Below are 18,976 nucleotides of genomic sequence, written 5' to 3' on the forward strand. Positions count from 1 at the left end.
GTATAAGAAAAAAATCTAGTCAGGGAGATTTAAGTATGACATTACCTCTGGGTACAGATGAGACCTGGGTGACCCCTCATAGTTCTTTTCTCACCTTATTCTTTAGGACTGCAAAGGAGCAGGGTTGGCATTGGCAAGATGATTTGTAAAGCATCTTTTTGATTTGAGAAAAGGGAGAAGGGCAAAGATACTTTTGTGCTATACTAATTTCTTTCTTCCTTTTCCTATTGTGATTATTATGTTTTTGCTGTTACCTCCACAGATAGAAGTTTTGATGGATAACATGCACAAACAAAAACAAATACAGTATAAGAAAACTATGGATGTGAGTAATCTTTTGTTTTTATCTTTTAAAGATGAGTAATCTTAACATGAGAGATGGCTTGGGAATGTGTGTAGAGACTTTGCCTTGGATTCAGGAAGACGTGGTTCAAGTCTTGCTTCTTACATATACTGATTGAGTCACCCTATGAAAATCACCTAACCTTTCCTCACTATTTTCCCCCCATTAACAGTTTTAAACTTTTTTTCTAAAAAAGTTTTCTAAAATTTTGAGTTTCAAATTCTCTTCCTCTCCTCACTCCCACTTCCTTGAGAAGGTAAATGATAAAAACAAAACCAACAAAACCCCCCACAACCTTTCAGTGCCCTAGGTATCCAGTTCTCTAAGGCTCACAAATTGGAGAACAAATACCAATGAAAAGGAGAATCAGTTTCCTCATGGGAGGTCCTTATATCAATGAAACTACAAGTCTAGTCTACTCATCTCAATTCCAGAATTGTTGAAATATCCTTGAAATTCTGTGGCATAGTTAAAAAATGGTTTCCTTTGAATGTATTTTGTTCCAACTAAAAAATTTCAATTAGTAAAGGTATTCATATCCTTACATATTAGATGGGTTTAGTAAAAAGATCAGCAGCCTGAATTTGAGTCTTGGATTTGTTATTAGTTAGTTGTGTGACAGGCTGCTGAACCTCCTTAGGTTTCCTTTTTTTCATCTGTAAAATGAAGAGGTTGGACTTGTGAACTCTTAAGTTCTCTTCCAGCTTGAAATATCTGATCTTATGTTTTCCATTTTCAATATCACAGATAGGGAGACACCAAGAATTGGTAAGAAACCAGGATGTACAGGCAGGAGAGACAGAAGTTTCCAGAAAGAGAAGTTCCAGATAGATAAGGGCAGAAGTAGGAAGGGACATGTTTAGAATAGACAGCCTCTCATAAAAGGAGACTTATGGTTCTTAGAGAGTCACCCAACCCAGTCCCGAGATTTTGGACTACTATGGGACAGTTTAGATGGTGACTCAAAATATCTGAAGAAATCTACTTTGGATGACTTATAGTCAACCTGATTGGTGTGAGGTGGCATCTTAGAGCTGTTTTGCTGTGCATTTCTCTAATCATAGTGATTTGAAGCATTTTTTCAGGTGACAAAATTTTAGTTTCTTTACCTGGGAACTGCCCATTTGTATCCTTTGACTATTGTAGTATACAGAATTGGGGTGATATAGTTTCTTCTAGCTTTGGCTGAGTTCCAAACGCTGTTAGGGGTTTGGAATCTTGAGAAAGAGACAGTTGGCTGGATCTTCCGTGGAGGGAGGTTGTAAATGAGCCGAGCTGCTTTGATTACCTAGCTTTAATATTGAAATTTAGCCTAGCTTTGATATATTTACTTAAGAAATTATTATTTTAGATAAACTCTTTATATCTTCCTTTCCTAATACCATCCCTGCCTTCCCTCCCTTACCTTATATGTCTGTGGAGTTAATAAGGAGAGTAATTATAGAGGAGTTAAATCTGTGAAGAGTTACCTAATTGACAGCATTAGTTATAGTTAGTCAGTCATCATTTATTCCCTTTAGATAGCAATAGCATTTTGTAAAGCTGAGTTTAAAGGCAGGTCCTTACTCAGACTCCATCTTTACTTCCCTTCCCCCACCTGAGGTTCCTGAGACAACTGATAGGGCTTTCCTTTGATCCACCTTCCTAACAAACATCCTTCAAACAAAATAAACCCTTTTGTTTTTCAACAGCCCTATTAGTGTAATTTGTCTGTTAGTTATCAAGAGGGAAGAAGAGGGAAAGAGACGACATACTCTGGACTTAGAGGGAAGCTGGGGCATCCATCTTGAAGGAAGGTGTTACTTCAAAACAGGTCCCTTCCTGTGAAATTAACTAAAGCCTGTTTGTTAATTTCAGTCTAGTCTATTTCCCTCAGCTTGTGTTTGAGTCTAAGTCCCAGTCTGTGAGCCTGCTGTGTTTGTCTGTTTAGTTTAATTTCTCTTCTCCCTGAAGATCTGTTTTCCTTCTGTGTTATACTCCTGACTTCAGTCCTATTATACCCTGAATCTCCTTTAATCCCAGCCTATCTGTAACCGAGATTACCCATTTAGCAAGTCTCAAACATCCTCCTTTCAATTCCCTTATCCCAAACACCTTTCCTCAAATTACCCACAAAACATCTGGCGAGCCAAGTCATACGAAACCTATCTTCTGAAGAAAAGAAAAGAAAATGAATTGCACAAGATTGATTTTTATATTAAGCAGTCTATCGCTGCTTATTTGGTCTTTTATGCAGAGAATGTGTGCATTTTGGCTGGTAAAAGTACCGAACATGATACAACAATTAATTGAAATCTACGACTATTACAAATGGTTTGCATTCACTTTAGCTGAATGCATATGCTTCATTCCAACAGCAGTGGCAATTGTTCTGGCTCTATGGCATTTTTTGGCAATTTTAAAAGCGGTCCTGACTCATCTGTTTAACTATTATAAGGCATCTGATTCAAAACAAGAAAATGATAACAAGGAACTAGTTGAGAACATAAAATTACTGTTCCAAGTGTTGAGGCAATTATGTGAAGGGAATGAACTTGATAAGCATACCATCTTACAACTTGAAATTGTAGAATCAAAATATTTTGGGAAAAAAGAAACAGAAAAAGATCAACCAATACAGAATGCAGTGGTCTCTGTCCTACCAATTGTAGACAGGACTATTGTGCAACCTGGAGAGGGGGTGGTGCATGTCAAAACATACAAGGCATTCACTCCTAGTGATATGGAGGTTTTAAAACGCCGTTTTCCCAGATTCTACGAAAAACCTTACAAAAGTCTAAAAGAATTAAAGCGGGTGTTCACACTTTTTAATCCTAGTTTCGATGATGTCGAATTTCTTTTGGGGGAATTTTACACTCCCTTGGAAAAGGAAAAATTCCTGACCGAAACTAGAATGAACCCCAATTTAGAATCATGGCCGTTAGTACGTCAAGATCTAGATTTCACTCAACACGCTAACATGAGATACTTGTTAAGATGCAGGGCTGATCTTATCGAAGCAATGAGAAATTTTGCAAAAAGGCCAAATGCATGGCAAAAATTTGAGAAACTGAGGCAAGGGGAAGAAGAGCACCCGAGCAGTTTTCTAGACAGAGTTATTGAAGCTGCTGAAATGATATTAGGACTTAGAGATACTCATTCCCAGGATACGATCGATCATATAAGGAGACAATTTGTAAAGGGAACCTCAATCCCGATACAAAATTACTTTAGGCAAAGTTGTCCACAGTGGGAATCATTACCACTGGAGGATATTAGGAATCATGCAGCATATATACATGATTCCAAACAGAAAGAAGTGAGAATGGCTAGGCAATCTGACAATGAGAAAGATGAGATCATAGCAGACTTGAAGAGGCAATTGAAACAGTCGAGACGGGAGAAAGAAATCGAAGAGGTGAAGAATTTTGTTCTTCAAACAAGTAGAAACCAGTTTAGACAACCTGCCAACAGCACCCCAAAATCAAAATCAGCACCCCGATGCTACTTGTGTGGGAAGATCGGGCACGTGATTCGTTTTTGTAGATATAAGCAACAATTTGATTTTTCAAAACCCAATAATCAAAGAGATAATAGAAAAACATTTTATAATTCAAAGTGGGCTAGAAATAATGAATCAAATAGATATAATCAAGAAAAACATACGGATACTTGCTGTAATCACACATGCAAAAAGTACAGTCAAACACCTTCGTTAGATGATATGGAGAGATATATACAAATGGGCACGAAACCGAAAAAAATCATTATGAATCGAGATTTCTAATTTAAAACCTATCAATCAGTGTAATTTGGGTGTGGCAGAGTCTAAGAGAATTGAGGGAAGCAAAATGAGAAATCGAGGCAAAATAGAAAAGGTGTCTAAAGTAATCTACACAGAGGATACACATAGGTCTGTGGTAGATAATGAGCAATGGGAAGACATAATGCAAATGCGCAAAGACATCTTTGGCATTAAGGAGGATGATTATATAAGGGATCAGCTTTCTCATTCCATATCATACACATTGGGTGGGAAGCATGAATCAAACCATTGCAAAGAATCACATCAAGAAAATTTGCAAACGGGTTTAGAATTAGATGCAACAGTTCTTTCCCATGCAATTGCTTTAGACACGAGGTCACAGTTAGAGGTTAAAGAGCAAAAAAGTCTAGAGGTTGGCAAGAACTTGATTTTAAAGAAACGACCCACTGATTTAAAAGATGATAGCAGCTGTGTAGGAAAGTCAAAATCCACCTTTCTCAACCCCTTGGATCTTTGGGTTTATAGAACACTATGTTATTATGGTTTTTAACTTTTATGTGTTGATTTTCTAACATTCTAACATTAATTTACCAAATTTTTTTGACAATTACTTTTTTATATATAGCTTAAAATCTGGTATGAGTAGGCCCCCTTTTGTTATATTTTTTTCATTAAGTCCTTTGATATTCTCGACATTTTTTCTTCCAGAAGAATTTTGTTATTATTTTTTCTAGTTCTATGAAATAATTTTTCGGGTAGTTTGATTGGTATGACACAGAATAGGTAAATTAATTTAGGTAGGATTGTCATTTTTATTATCTTGGCTTGACCTATGCTTGAGCAATTAACATTTTTCCAATTCTCTATGTATACCATCATATTATCTGTAGAGAGTGATAGTTTTTCCCCCTCATTACCTATTCTAATTCCTTCAGTTTCCTTTTTTTGATCTCATTGCAAAAGCGAGTATTTCTAGGACCATATTAAATAGTAGTTGTAATGGGCATTCTTGCTTCACCTCTGATCTTTTTGGGAAGGGTTTTAGTTTGTCCCCATTATAGATAATACTTGCTGATGATTTTAGATGGATATCCTCTATTATTTAAAGGAAAGCTTCTTTTATTCCATTGTTTTTAAATGTATTTTATAAGTAATAGGTATTGTATGTTATCAAGGGCTTTCCAGAATCTGTTGAGATAATCAGATGGTCTCTGTTTATTTTGTTATTGATATGGTCAATTATGCTGATAGTTTTCCTAATATTAAACCATCCTTGCATTCTGGATATAAAACCCATAGTGTATGATCCTTGTGATGTAATGCTATAATTTCTTTGCTAGCATTTAAAAAAATTTTTTTCATCAATATTCATTAGGGAGATAGATCTGTTTTAGCTCTTCATGGTTTAGGTATCAGTGCCATTTTTGTGTCATAGAAGAAATCTGGAAGACTTCCTTCTTCTTCAATTTCCCTAAATAGTTTGTGTAGTATTGGAATTAATTGTTTTTTGAATGTTTAGGAGAATTCAGTTATGGCCTTTGGGCCTTTTTCTTAAGGAATTCTTTGAGGGTTTATTCAATTTCTTTTTCTGTTATGGTTTATGTATTCTGTTTCCTATTTTGTTAACCTAGGCAGTTTATATTTTTTTTTTTGTGAATATTCACCTATTTCCACTTAGATTGTCAGATTTATTGACATGTAGTTGGACAAAATAACTCCCAATAATTGATTTAATTTCATCTTCATTGGTTGTGATTTCACCTTTTTTCATTTTTGATTCTGGTAATTTGATTTGTTTTTTTCTTTTTTTAAATAGAATTAGCCAATGTTTTATCTATTTGATTTAAAAAAACCTGACTCCTTGCCTTATTTATTTGTTCAGTGGTCTTCTTACTTTCAATTTTATTTAACTCTACTTTAATTTTTAGAGTTTCCAGCCTAGTGTTTAGTTGGGGATTTTTAATTTGCTCTTTTTTTTACTTTTTTTAGTTGCATTCTCAATTCATTGATCTGATCTTTCTCTATTTTATTGAAGCATTTAGAGAGATAAATTACCCCCTAAGTATAGCTTTGGTTGCACTCCATAAATTTTGTTATGCTGTCTCTTCTTGTCATTCTCTTTAATGAAATTATGGATTGTTTCTATGATTTACTCTTTGACCCATTTATTATTTAGGATAAGATTATTTAGTTTCCAATTAATTTTTAGTCTTTCTGCTGCCATTTGTTAGTTTTTTATTGCATTATGATTTGAAAGGGATGCATTTCCTATTTCTGCTTTCCTATGTTTGGTTGTAAGGTTTTTTATATCCTATTACATGACCAATTTTTGTGAAGGTGTCATATATTCCTGATAAAAATATGTATTTCTTTTTATTCTCATTCAAGTTTCTCCAAAGGTCTATTATATTTAAAGTTTTATTCTCCCTAAATTCTTTCTTTTTTTTTTTTTTTTTTTTGTTGTTGTATTTTCTATTTCTGAGAGAGGAAGGCAGAGGTTCCCCACTAGTATAGTTTTACTATCTATTTCTTCGTATAATTCATGGAAGTTCTTCTTTAGGAATTTGGATGCTATGCCATTTGGTGCATATATGCTTGGTATTGATATTATTTCACTGTCTCTACTGCCATTTATAAAGATATCATTTCCTTCCTTATCTCTTTTGATTAGATCAATGTTTACTTTTGCTTTAACTGAGATCATGATTGCTACCCCTACTTTTTTTTTTTTTTTGACTGAAGTGAAATAGATTCTGCTCTAGCCCCTTACTTTTACTCTGTGTGTGTGTCCCTGCTTTAAAAGTGTTTCTTGTAGACAAGTGGGATTTTGGTTGATCCACTCTGCTATCCTTTTCCATTTTTTTTTTTTTAACACTTAACTTCTGTGTATTGGTTCCTTAACTTCTGTGTATTGGTTCCTTGGTGGAAGAGTAAGGGTGGGCAATGGGGGTCAAGTGACTTGCCTAGGGTCACACAGCTGGGAAGTGTCTGAGGCTGGATTTGAACCTAGGACCTCCCGTCTCTAGGCTTAGCTCTCAATCCACTGAGCTACCCAGCTGCCCCCCTATCCTTTTCCATTTTATGAGTGAGTTTATACCATTCATGTTCATAGTTAGGATTGCTCTTTGTTTCCCTCCATCTTGTTTTCCCACTGTTTACCCTTCTCTCTCTCTCCTTTGGGACTTTCCCTGTTTACAAATGTTTTGCTTCTGACCACTGCCTTTCACAATCTGTCATCCTTTTTTGCTCATCCTCCTGACTCTTATTCTCCTTTCCCTCTCACTTCCTTATAGGGTAAAGTAAGTATCTATAGTTGTTTGAGTGTGGGTGTATTTTCCACTTTGAGCTAATTCTAATGGAGAGTAGAGTTCAAGTGTTGCCCAACAGACCTCACATCTTCTCCTCCACTATATAGACTCTTAGGTGCTTCTTTATTTTAGATAATTTACCTTCTATCTCTCTTTTTCTCACCTCGCATGTGTCCCTCTATCCCTTTGATTTTTTTTGCATATTAATCCATCCTATTCTACTTGTTCCCTTCTTTCTTTCTATGTATATGCCTTAATTTCCTATTAGTGATAAAATTCTTAAACATCTCAAACATCATAGATATGTTATCTATATTTTATCTTATCATCAATGTCTAAGAGTCTTAATTATCACCTTCCCAGGAAGGACGGTACTCAATTCAACCTTACTGAAGCCATTAAGTTTTCAGTTTATCTTTTTATGTTTCTCTTAAGTGGCAAATTTGCTTATCAAATTTTCTTTTGAGTTCTGTTTTTTGTTAGGAATACCTGGAGGTCTTCCATTTCATTAAACATTACATTCCTACCTCTTTACTCTTCCCCCAGAGGATTATGGTCAGTTTCACTGAGTATGTGATTCTTGGTTGTAGGCCTAGAACCTTTGCCTTTTGGAATATCATATTCCATGCCTTCTGGTCCTTTAATGTAGAAGCTGCTAGGTCTTATGAAATCATAATTCTGGCTCCCAATATTTGAATTATTTCCTTCTGGGAGGTTGCAGTACTTTTCCTTTTGTTTGGGAGTTTTTAATTTTGCTATAATAGTTCAGATATGTTTTGTTCAGGAGGTAATCAATTGATTCTTTCAACTTCTATTTTCACCTCCTCTTTGAGGATATCAGTGATGTTTTCCCTAATGATTTCTTATAATGTGGTGTTCAGTCTCTTTTTTTGATTATAGGTTTCAGGTATTCCAATGATTCTTTAATTATCTCTCATGAAGCTATTTTCCAGGTTAGTTGTTTTTTCCAGTGAAGTATTTCAGATTTTAATCTATTTTTTTCATTCTTTTGATTTTACCTTATTGTTTCCTGATACCTCAAAGAGCCATTAGTCTCCATTTGCTCAATTCTAATTTTTAGGGAGTTGTTCCCTTTCTCAAGATTTTATATTTCTTTTTTATTTGGCCCATTCTAGTATTTAGGTTGTAATAATTAAAATTATGAGCTGATAGCAGCTTAATAATTTTATTAAATCAAAGTAGCAGTAGTAGTAAAGAGAGGGAAAGGTAGGGGAGAAATAGAGAGATACTTAACTTTCTAATCTATGGTCACCATTCCAACAAAGGCTGATTGTGCTCTCCAAGCTCACTCCAGAAAGACCAAGACTGGCTCCTGGTCTGACCCTATAGTCATTTTCCCTCCACCCACTAACTCTCACACATCGCATCTCAGGAACCAATGATAGTTTCCTAATTTGCCTGGGCTGCCCAACGGGTTAGTGCCTATGGAATCAGTTTTCTGTCTCATTGGTTCTTTGGTTCTTTAACTGCCTCCAATTTACCAACAACACTAGTACAATGTTAAATAATAGAGGTGATAATGGGCATCCTTGTTTCACTCCTGATCTTATTGAGAAGGCTTCTAATTTATCCCCATTACATAGGATGCTTCTTGATGGTTTTAGACATATACTATTTATTATTTTTAGGAAAGGTCCTTCTATTCCTATACTTTCTAGTGTTTTCAATAGGAATGGATGTTTTATTTTGTCAAAGGCTTTTTCACCATCTATTGAGATAATCATGTGTTTTTTGTTGCTTTGCTTGTTGATATGGTCAATTAATGTGAATGGTTTTCCATTTGTTGAACCATCTTTGCATTCCTGGTATAAATCCCACCTGATCATAATGAATAACCCTTGTGATCACTTGCTGGAGTCTTTTTAGTATTCTGTTTAAGATTTTTGCATCTATGTTCATTAAGGAGATTGGTCTGTAGTTTTCTTTCTCTGTTTTTGATAATAAAAGATTATTGATAGTTTAGGAATAAATGGATGGAGAGCTGAGTTTGAGTGAGCTGCATTTCTTTAAGACAGAGTGGCATCTTAAAAGGATGATAGGAAGAGAATTTTCTCAAGGAGTGTCCTGAATAAGGAAGGTTGTTCAAGTAGCTTGCTCTGTGAATTGGAGAAAATCTGGTGAATTTATTTCTTGAAAACATCCTAGCAGACAAGAAAAGAAGAACTGTTTCACCAGTTGGTGGCAGGAGAGAGCAGCAGCTGAGTGGAATTGTCTGAGAATTCTGAGGGCCTGAGTACATCTGAACTGAAGGAAGAAATCCAGTTTTAATCTATTACTGTTTATAAAATTATATTTTAGTGTTAGGATAGAAGGAAAGCCGATTGGGGAATTTAGTTAGTGTAGATTAAGGAGGATTACTTTTTGTAATCAAGAAGCCATCTCTTGTGAGACAGATTTGGGGAAATGTATAGATTAGAATTTATTAATGTTAGGGAATATTTTACTATAAATATTTTCCTGCTCCCTTTCCCTTCCCCTTTCTTTCTTACCATTTAAAAAGTTATAATAAATAGGGTTTTATATAAATAATTTGAGTGGGATTTTTCTTCAATTGCCTAGAACCACCATCTTTTCTCAACTCTCAACCCAGGATTACATCAACTCAAGAGCCTGTCCATATCACTAACAACCACTGATAAATACCAAAAACCAATAATTAATAAGGGTCAATATACCTTATTACAGAAAGTACTAGAAATAAAGTAGATGCCCATCAAATGGAGAATTGCTGAAGAAGTTATAGCATATGAATATAATGGAATATTATTGCTCTAAGTAACATAGAGGACAGATTAAAAGAAAGCTAGGAGGATTTGAATGAAAGGATGTAGAATGAAATGCAGAACTAGGAGAATAATTCATACAGTGACTACAACATCATAAAGGAAAATGATTGTCAAAGATTTAAGAACTATGACTATATTAATATGATGACCAATTATGACTATAGGAGACCAATGATGAATCATGCTTCCCAACTCTTGGCATAAAGGTGAGGAATGAGACAGATGTTTCCATACATAACTATTTTTAAAATTTGTTTTAACTTACGAAAATATTCATAGCTGCGCTTTTTGTGGTGGCAAAAAACTGGAAAAGGAGGGTATGTCCTTCAATTGGGGAATGGCTGAACAAACTGTGGTATATGCTGGTGATGGAATACTATTGTGCTAAAAGGAATAACAAACTGGAGGAGTTCCAGGCGAACTGGAGAGACCTCCAGGAACTGATGCAGAGCGAAAGGAGCAGAGCCAGAAGAACATTGTACACAGAGACTGATACACTGTGGTAAAATCGAATGTAATAGACCTCTGTACCAGCAGCAATGCAATGACACAAGACAGCTCCGAGGGATTTATGGTAAAGAACGCTACCTACATTCAGAGGAAGAACTGCAGGAGAGGAAACATATAAGAAAAGCAACTGCTTGAGCGCATGGGTTGGGGTGGACATGATTGGGGATGTGGACTCGAAACTACCACACCAATGCAACCACCAACAATTTGGAAATTGGTCTTGATCAAGGACACATGACAAAACCAGTGGAAATGTGCGTCGGCCATGGGTGGGGGGAGTGCGGGGGGGTGAAGGGGAAAGTAGGAGCATGAATCATGTAACCATGTTAAAAATGATTATTAATAAATGTTTAAATTTAAAAAAAATCATGCTAGTCACCACCATGCCCAAAACACATTTAACTAAATAAATGCATTAAAAATGTGCAAAACCTTGAAAAAAAAAATTTGTTTTAACTAAAGTTATTTGTTACTAGAGAGGGTACTTTTTTGCCTGAAGTGTGGTGAGAATAGTTAAAGGGAAAAGTGAGGAATCATTAATTTGTGATAGTCCTGAAAAAAAAGTCAGAAAAGAATGTCAACAATCATTTAAAAATTACATAGAAATGAGCAGTAGGAAATTCAGAAGAGGATCCAGGTGAACAAGACAATGTTGAAACTGCTTTGTACAGTTTAATATGTTCCTTAAAAAACCAAGGTGTTATGTGGTAGACATTCATGACTTCATATATAAGTTTTTTCTATTTTTATTTATATAAGATTATGTTTATATTTGTCAAGTTCATAATGAAAAAGAAAATTTAAATTTTACAGTATTCAATTTGATTGTTGTGTTGTTCTTTTTATTCATATTATTTTAGCCATTGTGTTTATTGTCTTCTTCATTTTGCTTATTTCATTTTCACTTACTTCACAATGACTTCACTTCTTTTCCATTATCTTTTTTGTCCTCATCCAAAAATTAGGACCAGAACACGGTCTTTTGATGTTTAATCTAATGCTCTACTAATCTTCATTATCTTAGTTCACAAGATCAAGGGTTCTTAATCATTTTTATTTCCTGGATTCTTTTCACAGTCTAGTGAAGCCTATGGAACTGTTCTTAGTCTAGCTAGTAGCTACTTAAAATAAAAACATACTTTTTTCTTCCCCACCCAAGTTTGTGGTCTTCCTAAAATCAATGGATAGATTCTTTTTGGGTCAATAGACACCAGATGACAAACCCCTACAATAGATGATTTCTCAGCTCTGAATTTTGTTTGAGTAGACTAGATCTTAGTTAAAATAGTTAGTTCAGCTAGTTATGTTTGGCCCATCTAGGACAGGAATCTGTGGGTTTTTTCATTACTAGTAGTGATAGTAAAAACTATGTTTTCATGGTGTATAGCAGTGATGGTCAACCTTTTGGAGACTGCATGCTGTGCCTTGCCCACACCTCAACCTTTCAGACTGCGGGCTGTGCCCTGTCCCCACAAAGACCAAGTGACTCCCTTACCCCAGACAGGGGAGGGAGAAGGAGAGTAGCCTGAATGCTCCCATTGGGCTGTTGGGCAGAGGGGCAGGTGATGAGAGATGTGGTGGGGAAGGGGAAGGGAGCAACTCTACCTAAGTCTCTCTTGCCTTTCTAGCAACTTACTCTGATAGCCAAGTCACATGGCAACAGAGAAATCTCTGAATGCCCTCTTTGGTCACTGTGCCATAGGTTTGCCATCACTGGTATATAGTATAGCTTAAAATTCATAAATTTATGAACTGGTATATAGTATAGCTTAAAATTCATAAATTTGTGAACATGCAAGATATGAGCAACACATACTAAAGTACAGGTCTCATAATTAGTGTTTATAACATTCATATTTAACAAAGAATTACTGATTTGAACTCTTTTGTGTGTAGGAATATATTTTGTAAAGTCTATATTTTGGTACTATGATTCTCAGTTATGAATCTAAAACTATAAATTTTTAAATTTTTTGTCTATGCCAAATTCCATGCTTTTTAAAAATCAAGTATGTTTTTTCTTTTTCCTTAAAAAATAATGATTTACATATGCTTTAAAAAAAACAAACCCTTCCCTTCCCTCTTAGAATCAATACTAAGTATTGGTTCCATGACAGAATAGAGCAGTAAGGCCTAGGCAACTGGAGTTAAGTGACTTGTCCAAGATTACATTGCTAGGAAGTATCTGAGGTCAGATTTGCATATGCTTTTTTTTTTAAACCCTTGCCCTTCTGTCTTGAAATCAATACTAAGTATTCATTCCAAGGCAGAAGAGTGGAAAGGGCTAGGCAACTGGGATTAAGTGACTTGCCCATGGTCATACAGCTAGGAAGTGTCTGAGGCCAGATTTTAACCATCTCTAGATCTTTATCTTTTCATATGTACATATAGGAAATGTCTCTTCCTTGAAGTGGCTACCACTAACTACTTGGTGAAAAATTAGAGAAAGAGCCAATCCCTGCTTAGGTCTTCATTATATATTATAAAGAATTTGTTATTAATTGAATTTAAAATAAAATCTATGTCTTTATGAGCTACTTTGTAGTATAATAGTGCTGATGATGTCAGTGTCATGTCTTGTGCATCTCACTCTGATTTTTCTTTTTGGAATAACAAAGGCAAAGAAGACCTATGAACAGAAGTGCAAAGATAAAGATGAGGCAGAACAGGCGGTGCATCGGAATGCAAATATAGCAACTCCAAAGCAACAAGAGAAGGTAACTGGAAGACATTCCTTTTATCTCCCATATTCTTTGTTGACTAGCATAGCTCATGAGCTTAAAAATTGGAAAGAAAAAAGATGAGACCTTAAAAACTGGTTGAAGGCAAGTAAGAATTCTTTTTTAAGAAGCATAATTGCTATGAATTATAGGTATCATCATCCTTTAAGGCCATTGCCATGCAATGCACACTCATAATTATATTATTGAGATACGGTTGGTGAATGTTCTGGGGATTAATAGGTTTTAAAATAAATCTCTTTTTAATGCTATTGTGAATGTTACTTCCATGTAAAAGGATGGATTATCAATTTAATTTTGCAACTTGTGGGAAAGAAATATTTCTAGCAGTGAGAAGACAGGACTATTTTTGTATTTATGATAGCAACAAGTAGGAAGTAGTGAATCTGTTGGGATTCTGACAACATAACTAAGGCTTAAAGTGAAACTATTGGTAGGATTACAATTTTGAACTGCCCTGATCACTCAGCAATGTACCCAGTCTTGAGGACTGATCCAGCATCATTGATCACCTGGAGCATTAACTTTGTACTCATGGACACAGATGACTGTATACCAGTGTACAAAGTATTCTTAATAAACAAAGGGGAAATGAATTAAAAAAAAAACACCTTACCTTCTGTCTTAGAATTGGATAAGGTATTGGATTCAAGGCAGAAGAGTGGTAAGAGCTAAGCAATGGGGGTTAAGTGATTCGTCCAGGGTCACACATCTAGGAAATGACTGAAGGCAGATTTGAACCCAGGACTTACTGACTCTAGGCCTGGAACTCAATCCACTGAGCCACACAGCTGCCCCAAGGGAACATAAAATTTTAATGCAAGGAAGTAATTATGGCTTCATGGGTATCCATAGGACTTTCAGTATTGGGATTTAGGCTTAGAATTCTTTAATGGAAGAGTTTAACATTTTCAAAAGTAACAGATTAAATGGGAGGGTGGTATGGAAGCACTGTATTTCAAAAAAATGAAGACATAGAAATCAGTAGATGCTGGGGGTGAATACGGGGGGAAGTATGGCAGAGAACATTAGGCTAAGAATCAAAAGAAATAGAAATAACATTGATGTAGGAGTACGGGCATAACCAAAGGTATGCTGGAGCTAGCTTGAAATAACTTGAGGGAGCCAATTATTAAATCTTCAGTGTGAGCACATGCTATAAATTGGGCCTTATTTATTTTTAGTTGATTGTCTAGACTTAAGAAAGTAACAGGAAGTATTAATGCAGATTAAACTTAAAAGTGTATCATGTATACAGTTTTTCTGGTGAGTTGTTAAGCCTTTACCAGTATACTTCAACTAAAATAATTTTTGGATGCACAAGAATTCCAACTTTACTAAAATAATATACAGAGGATTAGTGGCATAGGAACAGTGCAATAATGAGCAATTGAAGGAAGATAATTTCATTAGAGTTTTACGATGTTACAGCACAGTTTGGTTACAATTTCATTAACTTTTTTGTGAAACAATGATAGAGAACTTTAGCAAAAAGTCACTATGTCACCCTGGAGTTTTGTGATAGATAAGAAGAATAATGGTCACAGTCACATTTATAGCTGAGGTTTTAGAGAACATACAGATAGGATTTATAAAGTTCAGAGAAAATACAGATAAAATTTCATGGTCAATTCTTTGGCTGGAAAAATATATAAAAATGATTGTGTTCATTCAGTTGAAGAGAAATACAGAGGAGTGGCACAATCTAGTAAGAATTATGTTAGGAGGGCTAAAGCCCAAACTAAGCTGAAGCTTTGAAGAATCATTAAGGACAACAATATTTTTGCTTGTTGGTGGCAAGAAGCCCAAAACAGAAGAGATAAAACTTACTTTTTAAGACTTGTAGAAAAATAACCAAGAGAAGATGGAACTATTCAATTCCTGTTTTATTTCTTCCCCCCCCCCCCACTCTCTGAATTAGGAAACATAAAATAAAGGAGACTGAAGAACTAAAATCTATGATAAGTAAGGTGTTAGACTACCTACCTGCTCTAAATGAGTTGAGGTTATCATGAAATACTGAAAGAATTTTTGAATATTCTCCCTGTACTTTGATTTTTTGACTTTTAAGTATGTGATGAAGTGCAGCTAGGTGGCTCAGTGAATAGAGCCAGGACTGGAGTTGGGAGGTCTTCGATTCAGATTTGACTTCAGGCACATCCTAGCTGTGTGACCCTGGTCAAGTCACTTAACCCCCAACTGCCTAGCCCTTATTGCTCTTCTGCCTTGGAAATGATAGTATTGATTTTAAAACAAAAAATAAGGGTTAAAAACATGATGAATGGGAGAGATACTGTTAGAAATACAATTTAGAGGGTTGGTGTGGACAGTAGCTTGTCTGAAAGAAATTTGGGGACTTAAGTGAAGTTAGAAATAAATATGAGTAAATAGTGTTGATCAATATTTAAGTACACACCAGGAACTGTATGTGCCAAGTGCTGGGAATACAAAGAAAAGTATAGCATCCCAAACATTATATTCAGTTCTGAGTACCACAAGTTGAGAAGGACATTTATAGAGAGCATCCAGAGGTGGGAAACCAAGATGGTGAAGGGACTTAAATTTATGCCATGAAAAGATGAGTTGAAAGAACTTAAAAAAAAAAAACAAACCTTAGGAGAGACTTGTCTTAAAATATTAAAGGGTCATTATGTGGAACAGGGGTTTCTACTTGTTCTATTGACCCTAGGGGATGGAACTAGGAGCAATTGGTTGAAGTTTCAGAGAAGCAGACTGAGGCTTGAAATAAGGAGAAATTTCCAACAATTTTAGCTATCCAGAAATAGAACGTACTCCTTTGGGAGGGAGGGAGTTTTATTTTCTGGAAAATCTTCAAGTTGAAGGCTGGGTATTATAGATATCCTTCAAGGCAAACACTAGATTAGATGATTTCTAAGGTCTCTTTTAAGTTTCTCAAAGTCTCTGATTCTGTAGGTTTTCATTCTCTTTTTGTTTTCAAAGCTCTTTGTGAAACTTGCTACTTCAAAGACTGCTGCCGAAGACTCTGGTGAGTAGGGCTTTCTTTATACAGTGTGTGTGGAGTGGGAGAGGGCAGAGCCAAGATGGTAGAGAAGGTGCATGGACCCATCTGATCTCTACCAAATTACCTTCTAAAGACCCATTTTTCTCTTTTAAACCCTAACTTTCCATCTTAGAATCAATACTGTATTTTGATTGTAAGAGAGAAGAGTAGTAAGGGCTGGGCAATGGGGGGTTAAGTGACTTGTCCAGTGTCACACAGCTAGGAAATGTCTAATGAACTCCTCAGAATGGATTCTAGGGCAGCATGGCCAACAAAAAGATGGGGTGAAGTAATTTTTCAGTCCAAAACAACTTAGAAGATTGGCCCAAGGGATCTAATGCATTGGGGAGGAGGTTGAGTGCAAACCAGCACAGTTGGGCAGGTCCCACTGTGGCAACAGGCCCTGGGCGCAGCTGAAGCAACAGCAGAGGCTTCTGGAGCTGTTAGACACAGATAATAAGGTGGATGGGTGGGTGGGTGGGTGGGGTTCATACAACGGCACAGCAAGAGGTCAGAGGGGGGCCTTTGCTGGTTCTGGTGCAAGACTCTTGTTGCATTGCCCATACACAGATCTAGGTAGAAGTCCTGGGGCAAGATTTCAGGGTGAGGAGGAACATTAGCACACACCAATGTGTGTTCACAAGGGAACAGGAGATCCTGTTCAGAGTTCCAAGGTGTAAAAGAATGCTTGAAGTTACTCATAGACCATAGCACCGACTAGGAGAGTACTAAATATACCTCTCCTTGCAACATAAGAAAGAATAACAAATAGATCTCCAGAGCCAGCTCTGAAGGCAGCTGCACAAAGAACCTAAAGCTTGGAACAGTGCTCCCTTCACCACAATTATAGAGACCAACGTTAGCTTTTTTTAAAATTAAAAGAAAAGAAAAGGACTGGAAAATGAGCAAACAACAAAAAACAAAACTCCACCTAGAAAGTAATGTTGGTGACAGGGAAGACCAAAACAAAACTCAGAAGACAATAAAGTCAATACTACTTCATCCAAATCCTCCAAGAAAAATACAAATTTCTCTTAAGCCCAGAAAGAATTTAAAAAATCAAATAATGGAGGTAGAAGAATTGGGGAAAAAAATGAGACTGATACAGGAAAATCATGAAAAAAGAGCCAACAGCTTGATTAAAAGAAGCATAAAAAAAATACTGAAGAAATTACTTCCTTCAAAAACAGAATAGACCAATTGGCAAAAAGAGGCACAAAAATTCAATAAAGAGAACTTCTTACAAAGCAGAATTGGCCCACTTGAAATATATATTCAAATATACTGAAAAACTTTTTTTTTTCATTTTTTTATTGTCATGCAAAACACACTTCCATATTGATCATTGTTGTAAGAGCAAACTCATACATAACCAAAACCCCAAAATAAAACCAACAATACACTGTTATGACCAACAGGTCTTTCTCTGGGGGTGGATAGCATTTCCTGTCATAAGTCTTTCAAGATTGTCCCAAATCATTGCATTGCTGAGAGGAGTCAAGTTTTCATAGATAATCACCTTCCAATATTGCTGTTATTGTGTACAATGTTCTCCTAGTTCTGCTTATTTTACTCAGCATCAGTTCTTGTAGATCTTTTCAGCTTTTCTAAAATCATCTTGCTTATCATTTCTTATAGTACAATACTATTCCAACACCAACATGTAGCCATTCCCCAACCGATGGGCATCCTCATAATTTCCAATTCTTTGCCACTACAAAAAGAGCAGCTATAAATATTTTTATACAAGTGGGTCCTTTCCCCTTTTTTATTATCTCTTTGGGATATAGACCCACTAGTGGCATTACCAGATCAAAGGGTATGCACAGTTTTATAGCCCATTAGGTAAGTTCCAAATTGCCCTCCAGAATGGTTGAATCAGTTTACAATTCCACCAACAATGTAGTACTATCCCAATTTTGATACATACCCTCCAACATTTACCACTTTCCTTACTGACATATTTGGCCAGTTTGATAGGTGTTAGGTGATAACTTGGCATTGTTTTAATTTAGATTTCTCTAATCAGGAGTGATCTAGAACATTTTTTCATGTGATTATTGATGACTTTGATTTCTTCATCTGAAAGTTGTTTGCTCTTATCCTTTAACCATTTGATATTTGGGGAATGGCTTGTATTCTTATAAATTTGACTTAGTTCTTTATAAACTTGAGACATTTTATCAGAGACATTCATTATAAAATTTCCCATTTTGTTGTTTCCTTTCTAATCTTGGTTTCATTAATTTTGTTTGTACAAAAGTGTTTTAATTTAATATAATCAAAATGATTCATTTTATATCTTATAGTACTCTCTATCTCTTATGTAGTCATAAAATCTTCCTGTCTCCAAAGATATGCCAGGTAAACTATTCTATGTTCCCTTAATTTAGTTATGGTATCATTCTTTATATCTAAATCATATATCCATTTTGACCATATCTTAGTATTAAATGTGAGATATTAGTCTATACCTCACTTCTGCCATATTGTTTCCAAT

General features: G+C 35.6%; 1 protein-coding gene across 1 annotated transcript in view; it reads left to right on the forward strand.

Annotated features, from left to right (window-relative positions):
- The window catches only part of PSTPIP2 (proline-serine-threonine phosphatase interacting protein 2), an 80,405-nt gene that overhangs the window by 46,252 nt on the left and 15,177 nt on the right, over positions 1-18,976 (forward strand). The window contains exons 6-8 of the mRNA XM_044657835.1: positions 263-325; positions 13,332-13,430; positions 16,416-16,461. Of these exons, the coding sequence (XP_044513770.1) occupies positions 263-325; positions 13,332-13,430; positions 16,416-16,461 (208 nt within the window). The remainder of the gene's footprint in view (positions 1-262; positions 326-13,331; positions 13,431-16,415; positions 16,462-18,976) is intronic.

This window comes from Gracilinanus agilis, chromosome 1 (genome assembly GCF_016433145.1).
Source record: "Gracilinanus agilis isolate LMUSP501 chromosome 1, AgileGrace, whole genome shotgun sequence".
In the NCBI taxonomy this organism is placed as follows: domain Eukaryota; kingdom Metazoa; phylum Chordata; class Mammalia; order Didelphimorphia; family Didelphidae; genus Gracilinanus; species Gracilinanus agilis.